Source organism: Amblyraja radiata, chromosome 11, assembly GCF_010909765.2.
Source record: "Amblyraja radiata isolate CabotCenter1 chromosome 11, sAmbRad1.1.pri, whole genome shotgun sequence".
Lineage (NCBI taxonomy): Eukaryota > Metazoa > Chordata > Chondrichthyes > Rajiformes > Rajidae > Amblyraja > Amblyraja radiata.
The window spans coordinates 39,292,069-39,316,937 of NC_045966.1; the positions used below are offsets into that span (position 1 = coordinate 39,292,069).

The window sequence follows — 24,869 nt, forward strand, 5'->3', positions numbered from 1 at the left end:
TGTTCATATCGTGAAAGAGTGTACACGGGATAGGAAATGTTTAGAGGGATATGGGCCAAATGTAGGATCTTGGTCGGCATGGACATGTTGGGCCGAAGGGTTTGGTTCCGTGCTGTATGACTCTATGACCATCCTCCAAGGTATGAGTAACATTACCAATATTCAGCCACATCTCAACTTGCTAATCATGTTTCCCACGTCCCAGAAACGATCCCCAAACGCCAATTGGTCATAGACAACGGGACAGAGTTGATGGGGATAATGTAAAATCTAAACTTACCTTCACACCATCGGCCTTCCTGCCGCCTGAGTTCTTCCCTCCTAGAAGCAAACACAACAATGTTAGAAACAAAGAACTGCAGATGCTGCTTTATGCCAAGGATAGACACAAAATGTTGGGGGAACACAGCGGGTCAGGCAGCATCTCTGGAGAAAAAGGGTGGGTGACGTTTCGGGTTGGGACCCTTCTTCAAAGTAGAGGGTGGAAGTGAGAAAAGACCAGGGCCAATCTGTGCCGGCCACAAATGACCTCAGGCAGAGTGTTGCCTGGTAGGCCCAGTGTTGGCTGGGGAAGGTATCATCTCAAGAGGGAAACAATGTGAAGAACTGTGGAACTGGTTAAATGAACAGGGTGGAGGAAGGGGGCAAGGGGGGGAGGAAGGGAGTGTAAAAGGGTCAGTTAAAATTTGAGAATTCATCGTTCATTCGGCTGGGTTGTAAGCTACCCAAGTGAAATATGAGCTGCTGTTCCTCCAGTTTGCTTGTGGCCTCACTGTGGCAATGGAAGAGGTCCAGGACAGAAAGATCAGTGTGAATGAATGGGAAGAGGAGTTGAAACTGTTAAGAACTGGGAGATCCCACAGGCCTCAGTCTCACCTTAAACCTATGTTCTATGGTTCTCAATTTCTCTACTCAGGGCAAAAAGACTCTATGTGTTTACCCAAACTATTCCTCTCATGATATTATACACCTCGTCTATAAGATCATCACTCATCCTCCTGCGCTTCAAGGAATAAAGCCCTAGCCTGCTCAACCTCACCCATCCTTTTTCTCTTGGGTTTGTAGGGTAAAATTGCCCACAGTGTGTAGGTGAGGGGCAGGAGATCAAAGGAGTGTTAATGGAAGAAGGTTACAGGAAGAATGTGCAAAAAGGATAGGAGTAGATTGGGGAAACACACAGAGTTTACATGTTCTCCAGAGATGTTGCCTGTACAGAGTATCTTATCCAGAGTAGGGGAATTGAGAATCAGAGGACAGGTTTAGGTGAAGGGGAAAATATTTAATAGGAACCTGGGGGGTATCTTTTTCACACAATGGGTGGTGGATGTATGGAACGAGATGCCAGTGGAGATAGTTGAGGCAGGTACTATCACAACATTTAAAAAACATTTAAACAGGTACATGGATAGGACAGGTTTAGAGGGATATGGGCCAAATGCAGGCAGGTGGGACTAGTATAGATGGGGCATGTTGGGGCATGGGGCATGGGAAAGTTGGGCTGACGGGCCTGTTTCCATGCTGTATAACTCTATGACCATCTAAGAATGGGGATTGCTGTGAGAGCCAGCACAGGGCTGATGGGCTGAACAGCTCCCTTCTATGCTGTGAATAAAGTGGGTGCAGGCATGGAGACAGGTTTGTCTTACCTGAGAAGTTCCGTGTAGCTAACATTGTGGTGAGTATTGCACCCTGGAAACAAAGAAAGAGACAGTGAGGACGGAAATTATTCACAGTATTCACCAACGTGATACATCATAGAGACACAAAGAACTGCAGACATTGGAATCCTGAGCAAAACACACGAGGGCAAGAGGAACTCGGCAGATCAGGCAGCATCTGTGGAGGAAATGGACAGATAATGTTTCAAACGGGACACTTCTTCGGAGTGATGGAGTTGGTGAACGTTTGATGACTCTGGGCCTGTTCTCGCTGGAGTTTGGATGGATGAGGGGGACCTCATTGAAACTTACCGAATAGTGAAAGGCCTGGATAGAGTGGATACGGAAAGGATGCTTTCACTAGTGGGAGAGTCTAGGACCAGAGGGCACAGCCTCAGAATAAAAGGACGTACCTTTAGAAAGGAGATGAGGAGGAATTTCTTTAGCCAGAAGGTGGTGAATCTTTGGAATTCATTGCCACAGACAGCAATTTAAAGCGGAGATTGACCAGGTTCTTGATTAGTAAGAGTGTCAGGGGTTACAGGGAGAAGGTAGGAGAATGAGGTTGAGAGGGAAAGATAGATCAGCTATGATTGAATGGCAGAATAGACCCAATGGGCCGAATGGCCTAATTCTGCTGCTATGACATGAATTTATTAATTTTTTGTAGGAAAGCTATTGGAAACTATAGGTGAGACTGGAGTGAGAGAACACTTTGAGAAATGTAACGTGCTTTTCGGGAGCCAGTATCGATTTGCAAAGGGCAGGCTACATTTAACAAACCTAACTGATTTTTAAAAATAAGCAATAAACACATTAGACATTGGACTGGCTGTTAATGTGGACACGAGACTCCAGATGCTGGAATCGTGAGCAAAAGACAAAGTGCTGGAGAAACTCAGCAGGCCAGGCAGCATCTGTAGAGAGAGAAGCAGTTAACGTTAAAGTCAAAACCTCTTTAACAGAACCAGGGAAAGGAGAAAAGAAAAGAGAGAAAAACGAGACTCAAAAGTGCTGGAGGAACTCAGTGGGTCCGGCAGCATCTATGGAGGGGATGGACAGATGATGTTTCGGGTCGGGACCCTGCTTCAGAACGTAGGAGAAACTGGAGGACGGCACAGTGGCGCAGCGGTAGAGTTGCTGCATTACACCGCTTGCAGCATCGTAGACCCGGGTTCCATCCTGACTATGGGTGCTGTCTGTATGGAGTTTGTATGTTCTCCCCGTGACTGCGTGGGCTTTCTCCGAGATCTTTGGTTTCCTCCCATACTCCAAGGACGTACAGGTATGTTGGTAAATTAGCTTGGTAAATGTATAAATTGTCCCTAGTGTGTTTAGGATAATGTTAATATGCAGGGATTGCTGGTCGGAGCGGACTCGGTGGGCCTGTTTCTGCGCTGTTTCTCTAAACTAAACTATACTGAATTTCTTCAAAGTGCCTTGGGGAGATTAGTGCTTTGAGGAGATCTGTAATCTCTTGCAGGCACAAGAGATAACAGATACTAGAACGTGATCAAACACAAAGTGCTGGAGGAACTCAATGGGACAGGCAGCATCTTTGAAGCGAATGGACAGACAATGTTTCGGGTCGGGACCCTTCTTCAAAACCCTTCCAACAGTCTGGGATCAAGTTGGCACTGGGTCAATAGTCAATAGCTGTGGAGTAGGACAAGTGGAACGTTTATTGCGAATGGAATTAGTTTAAGGTTTTTAAGGTTGTGCTTTTTATTACATTTCTGATCTTCCAAAAACGCTTTTTTAATCATTTTAAGAGGAGACACGAGGATCTGCAAATGCATCAATATTGAGTTCAGGGAGCATCTGGGGAGGGAAATGGACAGGAGACTGGGGAGGGGAAAGTTTCGGGTTGAGACCCTTCTTTATACTGATTTGAGTAGGGGGGAGACAGCTGGAAAATAGAGGTGGGGGCAGGACAAAGCCTGGTAAGTGATAGGTGAAGAAATGAGAAGAGCACAGATGCTGGAATCTTGAGCAAATCACAAAGTGCTGGAAGAACTCAGCAGGTCAGGCAGCATCTGTGGAGGGAACAGACAGACGGAATTTCGGGTTGAGACTTCTCACTCACCTTAAGCTTCCTGCGGGCATTGAATTTCTTCAGGCAGTCGACAGTCTCTTGCCGGTGCATGCATGAAGCCACCGTGGCCCGGTGCTGTGAACACACAGAGTACTCTCAGCTTATTATCCCCCATCATCGACTCTCACAACCCACCGGTCCCTTGCCATAGACTCTCTCCCTCATCACTGACCCCCCCACCCACTGAATCGCCTCCCACTCTCTTCCTTCATTCACTCTCCCCACCCACTGAATCCCCCCTCACGGACACTCCCTCATCTCCGACTCTCCCCACCCACCGGTCCCCTCCCACGGACACACTCCCCATCACCCACTCTCCCCACCCACTGAAATCCCCACCAAACGGCTATCCCCAAACCCCACCCAAGCAGCCGAGCTCCATGCCAATATCAGATGCCATGGTGTTCCGATGGCATTGGGGGCACTGCCAGGTGCTTTAACATACCGAGATCCAGGGGTGTTTAAGGGCCTCGGTGGCCGAGATACGTTTGGCAGGGTTTATCGTTAACATCTTGTTGATGAGATCTTTGGCCTCAGGTGTCACTGTGTCCCACTCCGGAGACGGGAACTGCAGAGGGGAAGAAAACAACAGCAAACTACCACACGTGGTCTCATCACCCCTAGCAACCAGTAGGCCTATGTCACCCCTAACAACCAGAAGGCTTAAATCACCCCTAGCAACCAGTAGACCTAGATCACCCCTAGTAACCAGTAGGCCAAGGTCACCCCTAGAAACCAGTAGGCCTAGGTCACTCCAAGCACCCAGTAGGCCTAGGTCACCTAGGCCTAGGTTTTATGTGGGGGGTGGGGGGGAAGGGGGAAACTACCTTTCAGGGTCCGTACCTGGTCGGAGAGGCAGCTTTACTCCGGGCTGCAGCTTCGACCCGTCCTCGCGGCCTACCAGCGGGCCTGGAGCGGCGTTTCCTGTCGGGGACCGCCCAGAACCTCGGCTTCGGCGGCGGCACAGCGCTGGAGCGCTATCGCGGAGCGGAGCGAGCGATGCCTTGCCCGGGTCGCCGCGCTGGAGCTCCGGTGAGCTGAAGATCGCTGAGGAAAACATCACGGAGCTGCGGGACTGTGGAGCGACCAGCTGCGGGCGGCGGCACTGAACTTTACACCGGGAGCCTGGGATCTCTAGATGAGATCGCCAGTTGTCGAGCTCCAACCGGCGCGGCCTTGTTGGCTTTGGAAGCCGTGGCCTCCAGTACGGAAGCGGCCATTCCAGGGTTCCCAAGCTGCTGAGAGGACTCTCCCGACGCCGGAGCAACATCACCCGGCGAGAACGGCCTGGAACATCGGGCCTCCGTAGAGACAACTGTGGAGGCCTCAATGGGCCCGATTATGGGTGAACTGGGGTTGGGGTCTGGACTTTGTGCCTTCCCTCATAATGGGAACCATTGTGAGGGGATGTTCTTTATGTTTAAAACTCTTATTAATGTTATGTCTGTATTCCTTCTTTATGTGCTGCAAAATGGCAAGAAGCATTTCACTTCACTACACCTAGGTGTATGTAAATGTGACCAATAAAATACCTTTGATACTTTGATACCCAGCAACCCGTAGGCCAAGGTCACCTCTAGCAACTAGTAGGCCTAGGTCACCCCTAGCAACCAGTAGGCATAGGTCACCCTGAGCAACCAGTAGGCCACGATCACCCCTAGTAACCAGTAGGCCTATGTCACCCCGAGCAACCAGTAGGCCATGTCCATGAGTTCATAGGAGCAGAATTAGGCCATTCGGCCCATCTAGTCTGCCATTCAATCATGGCTGATCTCTCTTTTCCTCTCAACCCCATTCTCCTGCCTTCTCCCCATAGCCCCTGACACCCATACTGATCAAGAGCCTATCAATCTCTACTTCAAAATACCCAATGATGTGGACTCTACAGATGTCTCTGGCAATGAATTCCACAGATTCATCTCCCTCTGGCTGAATAAATTTCTCCTCATCTAAAGGCACTTCCTTTTATTCTGCAAGTAATTGAAGATGATGGTTTACCAGAATAGATGCAAAATGCTGGAATAACTCAGCTGGTCAAGCAGCGTCTCTGGGGAACATAAGGTCATAAGTGATAGGAGCAGAATTAGGCCGTTCAGCCCATCAAGTCTACTCCGCCATTCAATCATGGCTGATCTATCTCTTCCTCTTAAACCCATCCTCCTCCCTATAATCTGGATAGAACATGGATAGGTGATGTTTCAGGTCAGGACCCTTCTTCCAAACCATTACCTATCCGTGTTCTCCAGAGATACTGCCTGACCCGCTAAGTTACTCCAGCACTTTATGTCTTTTTTTTAACTAGTAATGTTACTGGTTACTGCATCTGCTTGTTGGTTGCAGTCTAACCATGGAGATGGTTGAGGTCTCCCAGAGGCAACGAGCCATCAGCACCCACACAACCCCCACCCCCCACCCCTCAACCTCTGCGACCCACACTCTCAACAGTAACGCATGGTTTGAGCACTTACATCATAAGCTCCAGCTTTGATCTGCTGGTAGAGTCTATGTTGGTCTTCATCCCAGAATGGAGGGTAGCCAACCAGGAGAATATACAAGATGACTCCTAGTGAAAGAACCAACAAGGTCAAGACGTCAATGGAGATTGGTATTGGTTTATTATTGCCATGTGTATAGGTGATGCCATGGAGTAGTATTGCACGGAAACAGGCCCTTCAGCCCAACTTGTCCATGACGACCATGGGGAATTAGCGTAGGTGGAGCATCTTGGTCGGCATGGGTAAATTGGGCCAAAGGACCAGTTTCCGAACTGTACGACCCAATGGCTTTCACCAAGATGCCCCATCTACACTAGTCCCCTCCTGCCTGTGTTTGGCCCATATCCCTCTAAACCTGTCCTATCCATCTGCCTGTCTAAATGTATTTTAAATGTTGTTGTGGTACCTGCTTCAACTTCACTTGGCATTAGAAACTAATTTGAGGCCTTTGAACTGTCTTTAATCGTGCTTTAGCAGACACCAATTACATATTTAGCTTTAAATACAGGCCATTGTAAGCTGTTTGTTGGGTGAAAACGTGAAGCCAGTGAGACTTGGGTGGAGGAAGAATAGAGAGAGAGACGGAATACCAAGACTACCTGAAGTGAGAGAAATCAATATTCATATCACTGGGCTGTAAGTTGCCCAAGCGAAATATGAGATGTTGTTCTTCCAATTTGTGTTTAGCCTCACTCCGACAATGGAGGAGACCGAGGACAATAGACAATAGGTGCAGGAGTAGGCCATTCAGCCCTTCGAGCCAGCACCGCCATTCAATGTGATCATGGCTTATCATCCCCAATCAGTACCCCGTTCAAGCCTTCTCCCCATATTCCCTGGCTCTGCTATTTTTAAGAGCCCTCTAGCTCTCTCTTGAAAGCATCCAGAGACCCTGCCTCCACTGCCCTCTGAGGCAGAGAATTCCACAGACTCACCACTCTCTGTGAGTCTGTGAAAGAAAGGACAGAAAGGTCTGTTTGGGAATGGGAAGGAGAATTACAGTGTTTAGCAACTGGGAGATCAGGTAGGTTCAGGCAGACTGAGCGAAGGTTTCCGTGAAACGATTGCCCAGTCTACGTTTGTTCTCGCCAATGTATAAGAGTCCACATTTTGAACAACGGATACAGTAGATGAGGTTGGAGGCGGTGCAAGTGAACCTCTGCCTAACATGAAAGGACTGTTGGGGTCCCTGGAGAGAGTCGAGGGAGGAGGTATAGGGACAGGTGTTGCATCTTCTGCGGTTGCAGGGGATGGTACCTTGGGAGGGGGTGGTTTGGGTGGGAAGGGATGAGTTAACCAGGGAGTTGCAGAGGGAACGGTCTCTGCGGCAGGCGGAAAGGGGTGGAGATGGGAAAATGTGACTAGTGGTGGGATCCCGTTGGATGTGGCGGAAATTTTGTAGGATTATGTGTTGTATGCGAGGGGGAGCAAAGGCGGAGCTGCGGGCTACCGGGGAGATACGAGTGAGGGCCTCATCTATGATGGGAGAGGGGAACCCCCATTCCCTAAAGAATGAGGACATCTTGGATGTCCCAGTATGGAACACCTCATCTTGGGCGCAGATGCGGTGTAGACAGAGGAATTGGGAGTTGGGGATAGTCTTTGCAGGAAGCGGGGTGGGAAGAAATGTAGTCGAGATATTTGGGAGTCAGTGGGTTTGTAATAGACGTCAGTCGATAATCTATTTCCTCTGATGGAGACTGTGAGATCAAGAAAGAAGACGGAGGTGTCGGAGATGGGCCAAGTAAATTTGAGTGCAGGATGGAAATTTGTGTTGAAGTTGATGAAATCCATGAGTTCTCAATGGGTGCAGGAGGTAGCACTGATGCAGTCATCAATGAAAAGGAGATAGATTTTGGGGATAGGGCCAGTGTACACCTGGAACATAGATTGTTCAATGTACCTTCCAAAGAGGCAGGCATAGCTGGGGCCAATGCGGGTGCCCATGGCTACGCCTTGGACTTGGAGGAAGTGGGAGCTGAAGGACCCGTTTCTGTGCTGTACTGTTCTATGTTCTTAGACTTTAGAGGTACAGGATGGAAACAGGCCCTTTGGCCCATCGAGACCGCACAGACCAGTGAGCACCCCATGAACCAACACTACCCTACACACTACAATGTTCCAGAAGCCAATTAACCAACAAACCTGTACGTCTTTGGAGTATGAGAGGAAACCGGAGCACCAGGAGAAAACCCACGTGGTCACCCATGCGAGAACACACAAACTCCGTACAGACAGCACCCGTAGTCAGGATCGAACCAGGGTCTCTGGTGCTGTGAGACAGCAGCTCTACTGCTGCGCCACCGTGTCACCCCAAGCCTTGTGCCGCCCTCGGTACACATGACAATAATAAACTAAACTAAACTAAGATGTCATACAGCGTGAAAACAGGCCCTTCGGCACAACTTGCCCATGCCGACCACCTTGCCCCATCTACACTGGTCCCACCTGCCTGCGTTTGGCCCATATCCCTCTAAACCTATCCTATCCATGTATCTGCCTAAATGCTTCTTAAACATTGCGATGGTACCTGCCTCAACTACCTCCTTTGGCAGGTACACAAAAATGCTGGAGAAACTCAGCGGGTGCAGCAGCATCTATGGAGCGAAGGAAATAGGTAACGTTTCGGGCCGAAACCCTTCTTCAGACCTGAAGAAGGGTTTTGGCCCGAAACGTTACCTATTTCCTTCGCTCCATAGATGCTGCTGCACCCGCTGAGTTTCTCCAGCATTTTTATGTACCTTCGATTTTCCAGCATCTGCAGTTCCTTCTTGAATACCTCCTTCGGCAGCTCGTTCCACACGCACACCACTCTTTGTATAAAAAAGGTTCCTATTAAATCATCCCCCCTCTCCTTAAACCTATGTTCGTTCTCTGGTTCTTGATTCCCCTACTCTGGTCACAGGACTGTGCGTTTACCTGATCTACTCCTCTCATAATTTGTACACTTCCTCACAAAATAAACTAAACTAAATTAAACTAAACAAAATGAGGTTTGGCACACATTGTGGGCTGAAGGGCTTGTTCCTGTGCTGTGCTGTTCTCTGATATTTATTATGGTTGATGCAGAAATGCAAGCTGATTTATTTTGCTAACGTCTTTCCTCACAACCTTCCGGTGTTTATCTAGGTCTCCTGTTGTCTGACATTTACATTGGCAGAGTGAGGCTAAACGCAAATTGGAGGAACAGCATCTCATATTTTGCTTGGACAACTTACAGCCCAGTGGTATGAATATTGATTTCTCTCACTTCAGGTAGCCCCGGCATTCCCTCTCTCTCTCTCTCTCTATCCCTCCCCACCCAAATCGCACTGGCTTCTCGTTTTCACCCAACAAACAGCTAACAATGGCCTATCTCCTTTATCATTGTTACTTTTTTGCAAATCTTTCATTCATTGTTACTTTATCTCTCTACACCATCGCCTTTATCTCTTGTTTCCCTTATCCCTAACCAGTCTGAAGAAGGGTCTCGATCCGAAACGTCTCCAGAGATGCTGCCTATCCCGCTGAGTTACTCCAGCATTTTGTATCTGTGCTAATAAATGAGTTGTCGCATCCCTCACTTCTTCCAGAGCCCTGACGCATTTCAATGGTTGCAGGATCCGATTTTAATATAATTTCTCACTTGGGTAATGAGATTTGTCCGTAGTACTGAAGGATCGGAAAACATTTCACAATGGGGACATTGATATTTTTATTAATTTAATTGAGCTGATAGTTTGCAAGGCAAACAGGAAGGATTAGTGAAATTATAGCAACATTTGGCTGATTAGCAGAAAACAGACGGTCATGTGAAAGGGGTCATTCTAGGGTTGTTAAACCCTAACTAGTGTTGTGTTGGGGCCATAGCTATTACCTTAATGACTGTGATGGGTGCAACGTGGACTAGGGGTGAGGGGGTGATCTTAAGCAGGTGTACAAAATCAGGAGAGGAATAGATCGGGTAAACGCGCAGAGTCTTTTTGTCCAGAGTAGGGGAATCGAGAACCAGAGGACATCGGTTTAAGGGGGGATATTTAAAAGGAACCTGAGGGATAACCTTTTTACACAAAGGGTAGTGGGTGTATGGGACGAGGTGCTAGAGGAGGTAGCTGAGGCAGGTACTATTGCGACGATTAAGAAGCATTTAGACGAGCGCATGGAGAGGATAGGTTTAGAGGGATATGGGCCAAACACAGGTAGATGGGTCTAGTGTAGATGGGGCATGTTGGTCAGCATGGGCAAGTTGGGTCAAAGGGGCTGTTTCCACGCTGTATGTCCCTATGACTTTACAAGAATTGGTCACCCATCTTTTTTCACCAGAAATGCTGCCTGACCCATTGAGTTGCTCCAGCACTGTGCCAATCTTTGGTATAAACCAGCATCTGCAGTTCTTTGTTTCCGCATGTGCTCTTGTGATGTCGGCTGAGCGGGGAATATGGTACTGGACACCAGGGGGAGCTCCTGGACCATTTGAAGCAGAGATCCCTTGCATCCAAACGGAGCAAGTCACAACCTCATCTAGAAACTGCCCCCAATAACCCTCACCACCTTCTACACATGTGCCGTGGAAATCGTTTTATCGGGATGCACCACAGCATGGTTTTGGAACAGCTCCATCCAAGACTGCAAGAAATTACAGCGAAAATGTGTAGGAAGGAACTGCAGATGCTGCACAAACGTGAAAAGCTGGAGTAACTCAGTGGATCAGGCGGCATCTCTGGGGAAAAGGAATAGGTGACATTTCAGGTCGAGGCCCTTCTTCAGACTGAAAGTTAGGGGAAAGGGGAATGAGATATATAGACGGTTTTTGCGACAAATAAATGGAAGATATGCAGAACATTTTTCATGCATCTAGCCTGTCCAATACTTTAAGAATGTTATATGTTTCTATAAGATTCCCTCTCATCCTTCTAAATTCCAGTAAATACAAGCCCAGTCGATCCAATCTTTCAAGATATGTCAGTCCCGCCATCCCGGGAATTAACCTGGTGAATCTACGCTGCACTCCTCAATAGCCATAATGTCCTTCCTCAAATTAGGAGATCAAAAGTGCACACAATACTCCAGATGCGGTCTCACCAGGGCCTTATACAACTGCAGTAGGACCTCCTTGCTCCTAAACTTAAATCCTCTCGCAATGAAGGCCAACATGCCATTAGCTTTCTTCACTGCCTGCTGTACCTGCATGCTTACTTTCAGTGACTGATGTACAAGCACACTCAGGTCTTGTTGCACCTCCCCTTTCCCTAATCTGAAACCATTCGGATAATAATATGCTTTCCTGTTCTTGCCACCAGAGTGGATAACCTCACATTTATCCACATTATACTGCATCTGCCATACATCTGCCCACTCACCCAACCTATCCAAGTCACCCTGCAGCCTTATAGCATCCTCATCGCAGCTTACACTGCCACCCAGCTTTGTGTCATCCACAAACTTGTAGATGTCACATTTAATTCCCTCGTCTAAAACATGAATATGCTGTATATTGCAAATAACTGGGGTCCCAGCAGCGAGCCATGTGGCACCCCACTAGTCGCTGCCTGCCATTCTGTAAAGGACTCATTAATTCCTACTCCTTGCTTCCTGTCTGCCAACCAGTTCTCTATCCATGGGCTTCAGGAGAGACAGGGGTGAGGGAAAAAGAGGAGAGAGGGTGCATTGTTGGTTAAGGAAGATGTCACGGCTGTGTTTAGAGGTGACATTATGGACGGTTTGTCCAGTGGAGCTGAGGAACAAGAAAGGGATGGTCACCTTGTTGGGGGTGTACTACAGACACCAGAATAGTCAACGGGAACTCGTAGAACAAATGTGCTGGGAGATTGCAGACAGCTGCTGGTCAAATAAATGTTGTGCCTCTTTTCAACAAGTGCTGCTGGGAAAATGCTGGGAACTATAGGCCGGTGAGCTTAATATCTGTAGTTGGTAAGTTACTGGAGAGTATTCTGAAGGATAGGTTAAACAGGCTTGTGGATGGGCAAGGGCTGATTAGGGATAGTCAGCACGGTTTTGTACGTGGGAGGTCGTGTCTCACAAATCTGATTATTTTTTTGAAGACGTAACCAAACAAGTTGATGAAGGTAGAGCTGTACATGGACTTCAGTAAGGCATTCGACAAGGTTCCACATGGTAGGCTGCTCTGGAAGGTTAGATCGCATGGGATCCAAGGAAAGATAGCTGAATGGATAGCAAATTGGCTCCATGGATGGAAGCAGATGGTGATGGTGGAAGGTTGCTTCTCGGACTGGAATGCTGTGACTAGTGGTGTGCCTCAGGGTTTGATCCTGGGCCCGTTACTGTTCGTCATCTAAATCAATGATTTGGATGAACATCCAGGGCAAGATTAGCAAGTTGGCTGCTGATACAAAAGTTAGTGGTTTTGCAGATAGTGAAGATGGTTGTGAACGATTGCAGCAGGATCTGGATCGATTGGCAAGGTGGGCGGAGGAATGGTTGATGGAATTTAATACAGAAAAGTGTGAGGTGTTGCATTTTGGGATGTCAAACAAGGGCAAGACCCACACAGTAAATGGTAGGCCTCTGGGGAGTGTTGTAGAGCAGAGGGATCTAGGAGTACAGGTGCATGGTTCCTTGAAGGTCGAGTCGCAGGTAGATAAGGTGGTCAAAAAGGCTTTTGGCATTTTGGCCTTCATCAGTCAGAGTATAGTGTATAGAAGTTGAGAGGTCATGTTGCAGTTGTATAAGACGTTATTGAGATCGCATTTAGAATATTGTGTTCAGTTCTGGGCACCATGTTATAGGAAAGATATTGTCAAGCTTGAAAGAGTTCAGAAAAGAGTTACGAGGATGTTGCCAGGACTAGAGGTTGTGAGCTATAGGGAGAGGTTGAGTAGTTAGACACAAAATGCTGGAGTAACTCAGCGGGTCAGGCAGCATCTTTGGAGAGAAGGAATGGGTGACGTTTCGGGTCAAGACCCTTCTTCAGACCCGACCCGAAACGTCGCCCATTCCTTCCATCCAGATATGATGCCTGACCAGCATTTTGTGTCTACCTTTGATTTAAACCAGCATTGCAGTTCTTTCCAACACAAGAGGTTGAGTAGGCTGTGTCTCTACTCCATGGAGCGCAGGAGGATGAGGAGAGATTTTATAGAGGTATACATAATCATGAGAGGAATAGATCGGGCAGATGCACAGTCTCTTGCCCAGACTAGGGGAATCGAGGACCAAAGGACATAGGTTCACGGTGAAGGGGAAAAGATTTAATAGGAATCCAAGGGGTAACCTTTTCACACAAAGGGTGGTAGGTGTATGGAACAAGCTTCCAGAAGTGGTAGTTGAGGCTGGGACTATCCCATCGTTTAAGAAGTACATGGATAGGATCAGGTTTGGAGGGATATTGTCTACCATGGATAGGACCAAGTGCAGGCAAGTGGGACTAGTGTAGCTGGGACATTGTTGGCCTTTGTGGGCGAGTTGGGCTGAAGGGCCTGTTTCCACACTGTTTCACTCTATGACTCTAACACCCTACCCCCCAATACCATGTGCTCTAATTGTGCACACTAATCTTTGTTGTTGGACCATCTACCTCATTGGAGACCATTGGATTATATTAAATCGGACTTTATTGGACTGTATCTTGCACTTTATCCTGTACCTGTACACTGTGGATAGCTTGACTGTAATCACGTTTCACCTTTCTGCTGACTGGATAGCAAGCAACAAAAAAGGTTTTCACTGTATCTCGGTGGCACAGTAGTACAGCCGCAGAGTTGTTGCCTCACAATACCAGAGACCCAGGTTCGATCCTGACTACTTGTGCTGTCTGTACGGTGTTTGTGTAGTCTCCCCGTGACAGTGTGGGTTTTCTCCAGCTGCTCCGGTTTCCTCCCACACTCCAAAGGCGTGCGGGTTTGTAGGTTAATTAGATTGGGTAAATATTGTAAATATTGTCCGTAGTGTGTAGGATCGTGCTAGTGCACGTGGTGATCACTAGTCGACAATGACTCGGTGGGCCGAAGGGCCTGTTTCCGCTCTGTATTTCAAAAATAAACTAAACTAAGCTAAACATGACAATAAACTAAACTAACTAACCAACCTCGTGTGTAAGAAGGATCTGCAGATGCTGGTTTACCTCCTCTGGAGATAAACCTCCTTCTTCAGGTCTGAAGAAGGGTCTCGACCCGAAACGGCCACTGTCCATGTTCTCCAGAGATGCTGCCTGAACTGCTGAGCAACTCCAGCACTCTGTGTGAAGCGCAACACAAATAACCAAATATGGTTTGTTTGTAGTGGGATTTGAACTCATGAATCTCTGGCTGGGAGGCAACAGTCCCACCGGGGTGAGATGGCTGGCTGTGACTGACTTTGCAAGGAACACCCTATCCCTAACCACTTGGTTTCCCTTGGGTCCTAACCCTGTCACCCTAGAGATATCTGTTCCACAACAACAACTTACCCCGACTAAAAACTCACAAATATTGTTCTGCTTTTGTATGATGTCTTGCTGGAATAATATTTGTATAAAATCATGAGGGGAACAGATAGGGTGAATACACAGAATCTTTTACTATTTTGGTTTAGTTTATAATTATTGTCACGTATACCAATTGAAAATATGTTTTTGTTGCATACTATCCAGTCAGGACTGGGGATGGCTTGATTATTTAGCTTAGTTTAGTTCATTGTCATGTGTACCGAGGTACAGTGAAAAGCTTTGTTGCACCCTACGCAGTCAACAGACAAACTACACATGATTACAATCGAGTCGACCACAGTGTACAGATACAGGGTAAAGAGAGTAACATATAGCGCAAGTTAAAGCCCAGTAAAGTCCGATTAAAGATAGTCTGAGGGTCTTCAATGAGGTAGATGGGAGGTCAGGACTGCTCTCTAGTGGGTAGTAGGTTTAGTTGTCTGATAATCTGGAGATCTGCTTTTGCAGTCTTTTACTCGTAGGGGAGTCAAGAACCAGAGGGGATGGGTTTAAAGTGAGAGAGAAAAGATTTAATAGGAACCTGAGAGGCATCTTTGTGACACAGATGGTGGTGGGTATATGGAATGAGCTGCCAGAGGAGGTCGTGGATTGCAGGGACTATATCAACATTTAAAAGACATTTGGACAGGTACACGGATAAGAAAGGGTTTCAAGGATATGTGCTCAATTTCATTCTGTGGATGTAAGAACATCAGACAAAATGCCAATCCCTGGAGGATAAACACAAAATGCTGGAGGAGCTCAGCAGGTCAGGCAGCATTTGCGGAGGGAAATGAACAAACGATGTTTCAGATCAGGACCAAATCAAGATTCGGACGAATCAGTCTGATGAACGGTCGCGACCCAAAACGTTTTCTGTCCATTCCCTCCACAGTCATTGTCATGGAGTCATACAGCACGGAAACAGGCCCTTCAGCCCAACTCATCCATGCTGACCTGGATGCCCCAGTCTACATTATCCCATGTGCCCGTGGTTGGCCCACATTCCTCTAAACCGTTCCTTTCATGTTCCTGTTCAAAACTCTTTACATGTTGTTATTGTACTCACCGCAAGCCCACAGGTCCACAGGTTTAGCATAGGGATCCTTCCTCAAGACCTCAGGGGAGAGATACCCAGGGGTGCCGGCAAAGCCTAGAGAGACAAAAGCAACAGATAGAGTCATGCAGCATGGAAACAGGCCCTTCAGCCCAACTTGCCCACACTGACCAACATGCCCTATCTACTCTAGTCCCACCTGCCTGTGTTTGGCCCGTATCCTTCTAAACCTATCCTATCCATGTATCTTTCTAAATGTTTCTTAAACTTTGCAATAGTCACTGCCGCAACTACCTCCTCTGGCAGCTTGTTTCATACACCCACCACCCATTTTCCTCCCTCACCTTAAACCTATGTCCTCTGGGTCTCGATTTCCCTACTCTGTGCACTTACCCGATCTATTCCTCTCATGATTTTGTACACCTGATCTGTTCCTCTCATGAGTTCTTACACCCGATCTGTTCCACATTTGTGCACAGATATTGGAATTTGTCCAACTGTTTGAATCAAGTGATTCTTCAATCTTCCTTTCACTTCCCAGTGAGGGCTGGCAATAACACTGCTCCTCTCTCTGGTGTGTGGAGTTCTGCAGCCAATTTTGTGCCCCGAGTTCCTTTAGTTTTAACATTAAAAAATGACATAAAGTGTTGGAGTAATTCAGCGGGTCAGGCAGCAACTCTGGAAGATATGGGTAGGCAACATTTTGGGTCGGGACCCTTCTTCGGACTGAGTAACGTTTCAGGTTGGGACCCTCCATCAGACTCAAGAAGCCTGAAGAAGGGTCCTGACCCGAAATGTCGTCTATCCATGTTCTCCAGAGATGCTGCCTGACCGGCCTGGTTATTCCAACAGTTTGAGTTCTACATTGCTAAAAAAAAAAAATGGTCTCATCACAGACAAAGACACAACATGCTGGAGTAACTCAGATAGATCAGCCGTGATTGAATGGTGGAGCAGACTTGATGGGCGGAATGGCCTAATTCTGCTCCTATGACTTATGAACTTATGAATGCTGACATTGTCAGCAATGTCCAAACCTATAAATGAATCAGATTTTGAACACAGCCTCTGGTAAATTGCGTGTGCTTAATCACCCTTTCCGAATCCAATTTGAAATTCCACTCCCTGGTCTCTTGGATGAAGTGCCATGGAACATTTTTGCTACATTAAAGGTGCTATATAAATGAAAGTTGTTGTGTGAGTCAGCATGATAATAGTTTCTTAAAGAGAGAGATGGTGCCTTTTCTGACAAACACGCACCACATTACAGACCTTGAATGTTTCCTGTGCGTGGCTTTTGAATGCAGTGCTGTGAATATTTTCACAATGCAGTGCTAACTCTATTTGTGAACGTCTACTGATTACATTTACAACTCACGTGTAATCCATCTGCCTCCTTCTGTTTGACCCAAACACAAATATTACAGTTACAGTTTCTTCCCCTCTATATTCAGGCATCTGAACCTCCTTCCGTACGCTAGGGTACTGTCCAACATGGCTGAAGAAGAGTCCCCGCCCGAAACATCACCTGGGGTGGTACGGTGGCTCAGCGGTAGAGCTGTTGCCTCACAGCGCTGGATACTTGGGCTCGATCATGACCTTGGGAGCTGCCGGTATGGAGTATGTATGTGACTGCGTGGGTTTTTATCGAGTGCTCTGGTTTCCTCCCACACTCCAAAAACGTGTGGGTTTGTCGGTGAATTGACTTGTGTAAATTGTCCCGAGTGTGTAGGATGGAACTAGTGTATGGGGTGATCACGGGTCAGCATGGACTCGGTGGTCCGAAGGGGCCATTTCCATGCTGTATCTCAATACTAAACTAAACTATCCATATTCTCCACGGATGCTGCCTGACCTGCTGAGTTACTCCAGCACCCTGTCTATTTTTTTTTGTAAACCAGCTTCTGCAGTTCCTTGATTCGACTGTTCAAATAACAACACCCCCCCTGTGACACTTCCCTGTGTCCCAGCCTGGACTGGCACCCGTTTCTTCCCTTCCCCATCCACCTTCATTCCTTAATCTAGCTTCACACTTCTCACCTTTACATTTTAGAGATACAGTTTGGAAACAGGCCCATCGGCCGATCGTGTCTGCGGCGACCAGCGATCACCTCGCACACTAGCATGATTCTACACACTAGGGACAATTTACAATTTACAGAAGCCAATTAACCTACAAAGTTGCACCATCTGCCTATCAGCCACCCCTCACTTGTATCCACCTATCACTTGCCAGGCTTTGTTTATCCCACCATAATCAGGACCCAAAGTCCGCAGTGGAGTAGAGGTGAATGGGACAATACCCCGGCTTATGGGCCGTTCAGAAGCCTGAAACCAGAGGGGAAGAAGCTGTTCCTGTGTCTGGTGGTGTGCGCTTTCAAGATTCTGTACCTTCTGCCGGACGGGAACGGGAAGTAGAAGGAATGACCAGGGGGAGTGGGGGGGGGGGGCAGAGGCCAATGAACCTACAAATCTGCATGCCATTGGGATGTGGGAGGAACCCGGAGCACCCGGGAAAAAACCCACGTGTTCACAGCGGGAATGTACAACCTCTGTACAGACAGCACCTGTGGTCAGGATCGAACCCGGCTCTGTGAGGCAGCAACTGTACCAGTGCATCAACATGATGCCATCTTGGTTTGGGATCTTCTCCAGGGATGCTGCCTGACCTGTTGAGTTACTCCAGCACCCTGGGTCTTTTGGGTCGCGGTCAAGATCAGATCATCCGTTATCTTACTTCCACCAGAATGAGACCCTGCACACAACAATCTCACCAAACCAGGCCTGTTGGTCCCCTTCAACTTCAATGGCCAGGCCAAAGTCGGCCAATTTCACCGCCGCTCCTTTGTTCTTGGAGGCGAGAAGCAGGTTCTCCGGCTAGAAAGAAATGGAGAGGAAGAGGTCAGATTGAACGTGGAAATAATCTATACAATCCGTACAGCACAGGAACAGGCCCTTCGGCTCACAATGTCTGTGCCGGACATGATACCATGCTAAACTAATCTCCCCTGCCTGCATTGGAAAGGGTGCAGAGAAAACTAAGCTGCAGAGAAGACATATGAGGATGTTGTCAGGAGGGCCTGATCTCCAGAGAGTTGTTAGGCTGGCTAGGGATTGGATGGCACAGTGGTGCAGCTGTAGAGTTGGCACAGTGGCCCCTGAGACCGGGCTCGATTCTGACTAAGTGTGCAGTCGTGTGGAGTTTGTACGTTCTCCCTGTGACCGAGCAGGTTTTTTCCGGGTGCTCTGGTTTTCTCCCACACTCCCACACTCCAAAGACGTACAGGTTTGTAGGTTAATTTGGTTATCGGTAAGTTGTATAATTGTCCCTCGTGTGTGTAGGTTAGTGTACAGAGTGTTGGCTGGTTGGCGCGGGCAAGGTGGGCTGAAGGGCCTGTTTCCCAGTTGTATCTCTAAAGTAAAGTCGAAAGGCTTCATTCCTGGGAGTGCATGAGACTGAGGGGTGATCTTATAGAGGTGTGAAAGATCATGAGAGAAATAGATGGGGTGAATACACAGTCTTTTACCCAGAGAAGGGGAATCAAGAGTCAGATGACGTAGGTTGAAGGTGAGGGGGGGGGGGGGAAGATTCAATAGGAACCTGAGGGACAACCATTTTACACAAAGGGTGGGAGGCATATGGAATCAGCTTTAAAAGGGGATAGATGAGGCAGGTACTATCACAATGTCTAAAAAACATTTGTACAGGATAGGTTTAGAGGGATAGTGACCAAACGTGTGCATGTGGGACTAGTGTAGATGGGGCCTGTTGGATAGCATGTGCAAGTTGGGCCGAAGGGCTTGTTTCCATGCTGTATCACTCTTTGACTCTCTTTGTCTCCATGCACATAATCCATATCCCTCCGTTCCATACAGATCCATGTGTCTATCTAAAAGTCTCCACCACTACACCCAGCAGTGTGGTACATAGAAACATAGACAATAGGTGCAGGAGGAGGCCATTCGGTCCTTCGAGCAAGAACCGCCATTCAATATGATCATGGCTGATCATTCAAAATCAGTATCCCATTCCTGCTTCCTCCCCATATCCCTTGATTCCGTTAGCACTAAGAGCTATATCTAATTCTATTGAATACTCCATGACTGTAACTGCTCGCTGCGAGGTTGAATGTTGTCAGTAAAGTTCTGCCTTGCCACCTTACAATGAACAGGGCAGATATGCAAATAGATGCAAAGCAGTATGGACAGCTGCTGACAGCAAAGACACAGGGCAGGCAGTGAGCATCAGGGATGTTAATTGAATTGCAAATACTAGACTGCTGCAAGGTACATTAACATAGAGCAATACAGCACAGGAACTCCACAATGTCCATGCCCAACATGATGCTACCTGACCTGCTGAGTTACGCCAGAACCTAGTAAATCAACCGCATCTCCTCCAACCTCATCTATTGCATCTCCTGCTCTAGATTTCAGCTGATCTACATCGGTGAGACCAAGCGAAAGGCTTGGCGATCGTTTTGCCGAACACCTCCGCTCGGTCCGCAATACCCAATCTGACCTCCCAGTGGCTCAGCACTTCAACTCCCCCTCCCATTCCGTATCCGACCTCTCTGTCCTGGGTCTCCTCCATGGTCAGAGCGAGCAACACCGGAAATTGGAGGAACAGCACCTCATATTCCGCTTGGGGAGTCTGCATCCTGGGGGCATGAACCTTGAATTCTCCCAATTTTGTTAGCCCTTGCTGTCTCCTCCCTTTCCTCAGCCCTCGGTCCGTCTCCTCCCATCCCTCAGCCCTCTGGCTCCTCTTCCCTTTTCCTTTCTTCTCCCCCCCCTCCCACCCCACCCCCCATCAGTCTGAAGAAGGGTTTCGGCCCGAAACTTTGCCTATTTCCTTCTCTCCATAGATGCTGCTGCACCTGCTGAGTTTCTCCAGCATTTTTGTCCACCTTCGATTTTCCAGCATCTGCAGTTCCTTCTTAGACACCTAGTTTAGTTTAGTTTTGTTTCACTGTCACGTGTACTGAGGTATACATGACAATGCTTATTTGCAAGTTTGTAGACACATTATGCTAAAGATAATATAATAAACAACAAAAAAGGGGTAGGTTTGAGGAGTTGTCTGATAACGTCACCTGTTGATGTCCTCCAGAGATGCTGCCTGACCCGCTAAGTACGGCAGCATTTTGTGTCTATTTTACCTATAAGGAGAGGTTGGCCAAACATGGATTGTTTTCCCTGGAGCATCAGTGATTGAGAGGGGACCTGATAGAAGTATGTACAATTATGAGAGGCGCAGATAGGGTAGACAGTCAGAGCCTTTTCCCCAGGGTGGAAATGTCAAATACAAATGTCAAAGGTCACATCTTTAAGGAGAGAGGGGCAAAGAGGAAAGGAGACGTGTGGGTGCCTGTAACACACTGCCAGGGGTGGTTGTGGAGGCAGATAGTGATGTTTGAAAGACTTTTAGAAAGACACCTGGATATGGAGGGAATAGAGGGATGTGGATCTTGTGCAGGCAGGAGAGATCAGTTTAACCTGGCATCATGTTTGGCACGGACATTATGGGCTGAAGGACCTGTTCCTGCCTGTGCTGTACTGATCTACAGTCTATGTCTCAGGTTCTGGGACAAACTGCCTAAAAGGCCAATGGAAGCGGATTCAATGGGGATGGTCAAAAAGGAATTGTCGAGATGGTGCCCAGAATCTAATTAAGAAGTTACAGAGTCTTGGAAATAGGCCCTTCGGCCCAACTTGTCCACATCGACCACGATGCCCCATCTGGAATAGTTCCAATTATGGACATTTGGGCCCATATCCCTCTATCCATGTACCTGTCCACGTCTCTTTTAAATGTTGTTATAGTACGCTATTTCCATTGGCAGTTCCATAGAAACATAGAAACATAGAAAATAGGTGCAGGAGTAGGCCATTCGGCCCTTCGAGCCTGCACCGCCATTCAATATGATCATGGCTGATCATCCAACTCAGTATCCCATCCCTACCTTCTCTCCATACCCCCTGATCCCTTTAGCCACAAGGGCCACATCTAACTCCCTCTTAAATATAGCCAATGAACTGGCCTCAACTACCTTCTGTGGCAGAGAATTCCACAGATTCACCACTCTCTGTGTAAAAAATGATTTTCTCATCTCGGTCCTAAAAGACTTCCCTCTTATCCTTAAACTGTGACCCTTAGTTCTGGACTTCCCCAACATCGGGAATAATCTTCCTGCATCTAGCCTGTCCAACCGCTTAAGAATTTTGTAAGTTTCTATAAGATCTCCCCTCAATCTTCTAAATTCTAGCATGTACAAGCCGAGTCTATCCAGTCTTTCTTCATATGAAAGTCCTGCCATCCCAGGAATCAGTCTGGTGAACCTTCTCTGTACTCCCTCTATGGCAAGAATGTCTTTCCTCAGAATAGGAGACCAAAACTGTACGTAATACTCCAGGTGTGGTCTCACCAAGACCCTGTACAACTGCAGTAGAACCTCCCTGCTCTTATACTCAAATCCTTTTGCTATGAAGCTAACATACCATTTGCTTTCTTCACTGCCTGCTGTACCTGCATGCCTACTTTTGGTGAGACTAAGCGGAGGCTGGGCGATCGTTTCGCCGAACACCTCCGCTCGGTCCGCAAGAACCTACCTGACCTCCCGGTGGCTCAGCACTTCAACTCCCCCTCCCATTCCCCGTCCAACCTCTCTGTCCTGGGTCTCCTCCATGGCCAGAGTGAGCAACACCAGAAATTGGAGGAACAGCACCTCATATTCCGCTTGGGGAGTCTGTATCCTGCGGGCATGAACATTGAATTCTCCCAATTTTGTTAGCCCTTGCTGTCTCCTCCCCTTCCTCAGCCCTCGGGCTCCTCCTCCTCCTTTTTCCTTTCTTCTTTATGCCACCCCCCATCAGTCTGAAGAAGGGTTTCGGCCCGAAACGTTGCCTATTTCCTTCGCTCCATAGATGCTGCTGCACCCGCTGAGTTTCTCCAGCATTTTTGTGTACCTGCCTACTTTCAATGACTGGTGTACCATGACACCCAGATCTCGTTGCATCTCCCCTTTTCCTAAATCGGCCACCATTCAGATAGTCTACTTTCCTGTTTTTGCCACCAAAGTGGATAACCTCACATTTATCCACATTATACTGCATCTGCCATGCATTTGCCCACTCACCCAGCCTATCCAAGTCACCTTGCAGCCTCCTAGCATCCTCCTCACAGCTAACACTGCCCCCCAGCTTCGTGTCATCCGCAAACTTGGAGATGTTGCATTCAATTCCCTCATCCAGATCATTAATATATATTGTAAATAGCTGGGGTCCCAGCACTGAGCCTTGCGGTACCCCAGTAGTCACTGCCTGCCATTCTGAAAAGACAACTTCCATACAACTACCACCCTCTGTATGAAAAATTGCCCCTCATGTTCCTAGTAAATCATTTCCACCTTAATCATTTCTCACCTTAACCTATGTCCTCTGGCTCTTGATTCCCCTACTCTGGGTAAAAGACTCTGTGCATTCACCCTATCTATTCCCCTCATGATTTTATATATTGATTTTAGATCACCTCCCATCTCACTGTGCTCCAAGACTGGAATTGAGAAGGTTGAGGGAGAGCCTCATTGATACTTATCGAATAGTGAAAGGCCTGGATAGCGTGGATGTGGAGAGGATGTTTTCACTAGTGGGAGAGTCTAGGACCAGAGGGCACAGCCTCAGAATAAAGGGACATACCATTAGGAAGGAGATGAAGAGGAATTTCTTTAGTCAGAGGGTGGGATTCATCTCTGGTGGAGGTCAAGTCATTGGGTATTTTTAAGGTAGAGAATAATGATGGTGCAATTGGTGGTGCAGGCTCGAAAGGCCGAATGTCCTACTATTGCACCTATATTCTATGTTTCTATGTTTCTATGATACTTGATTAGTATGGGTGTTAGGGATAATAGGGAGAAGGCAGAAGAAATGGGTTGAGAGGGAAAGATATATCAGCCATGAATGAATGGCAGAGTAGACTCAATGGGCTGAGTGGCCTATTTCTGCTCCTATAACGTATGAACATCCATGTTCTCCAGGGATGTTGCTTGTCCCACTGAGTTACGCCAGCACTTTGTGTCTGTTTTCATTGTACCTATGGCCCAGGAAGGGGTTCTTGGTAGGAAACGTGACTGTGTTCCCTGCTGGGTCATTATGGACTCCACCCTTCCTTGGTCATCTGTAGCTGGCCCTGATTTGTTCTGGCCTTTTCTTACCTCTAGTTCCCTCCCCTCTACTTTAATTCTGAAGACGGGTCCCACCCCGAATCATCACCCATTGTTTTTCTCAAGGGATGCTGCTTGACCCGCTGAGTTACTCCGGGGCTTTGTGTCTATCTTGTGTTGCCCTTCCCCTGTCTTTTCCTGCCTCTTCCCTACCGCACACTAATGGGCGCTATACAAATGCATGTTGCCGTCAACGCGAGCAATTAGACAGATCAGAGACTGAAAGCTGTCAGGGGCTGGTGCTTTAAATGTAGAGTGTGGCGCTGCTGGCTTCGACAGGGAGTGGGCGGATGCAAACACACTGCTGCTGCCAACCTCTCCCACGCAGCCACCGAGGCAGTGTGCCAAGTCACAGCATCAGTTACCCAGAGTCAAGGGGTACAAAGGATGCTGGCTGACTGCCATTTAATACTAAGTGGAATTTAGTATTAAGAAATGTGAGGTGCTGCAATTTGGGAGCACTAACATGAGCATGACCTGCACATCGAATGGCTGGGCTCTGGGAAGTGTTGTGGAGCAGAGCGATCTAGGAGTGCAGGTACACAGTTCCCTGAAAGTGCATCACAGTAAATATAGAGTGTTGTAGTGCAGGGGGATATAGGAGTCCATGTACATAATTCCCTGAAAGTGGTGTCACAGGTATTGTGGAGCAGAGGAATCTAGGAGTCCAGGTACACAGTTTGCTGAAAGTGGCACCTCAGGTAGAAGGGGTGGTCCAAAAGGCTTTTGGCCTTCATCAGTCAGAGTATTGAGTATAGAAGATTGGCCAACTCGTTGCAGTTGTATAAGACGTCGGTGAGGCCACATTTAGAGTATTGTGTTCAGTTTTGGGCACCATGTTATAGGAAACTTAAATCAAGCTGGAAAGGGTGCAGAGAAGATTTATGAGGATATTGCCAGGACTCGAGGGCCTGAGCTAT

At 47.6% G+C, this 24,869-nt stretch overlaps 1 protein-coding gene across 1 annotated transcript in view; it reads right to left on the reverse strand.

Moving 5' to 3' along the window:
* camk2a (calcium/calmodulin dependent protein kinase II alpha) overlaps nt 1–24,869 on the reverse strand; it is a 90,511-nt gene that overhangs the window by 10,036 nt on the left and 55,606 nt on the right. Inside the window, exons 7-13 of the mRNA XM_033029735.1 lie at nt 18,502–18,604; nt 15,740–15,823; nt 6,222–6,316; nt 4,199–4,321; nt 3,745–3,828; nt 1,647–1,689; nt 281–321 (exon numbers count right to left, since the gene is read on the reverse strand). Of these exons, the coding sequence (XP_032885626.1) occupies nt 281–321; nt 1,647–1,689; nt 3,745–3,828; nt 4,199–4,321; nt 6,222–6,316; nt 15,740–15,823; nt 18,502–18,604 (573 nt within the window). The remainder of the gene's footprint in view (nt 1–280; nt 322–1,646; nt 1,690–3,744; nt 3,829–4,198; nt 4,322–6,221; nt 6,317–15,739; nt 15,824–18,501; nt 18,605–24,869) is intronic.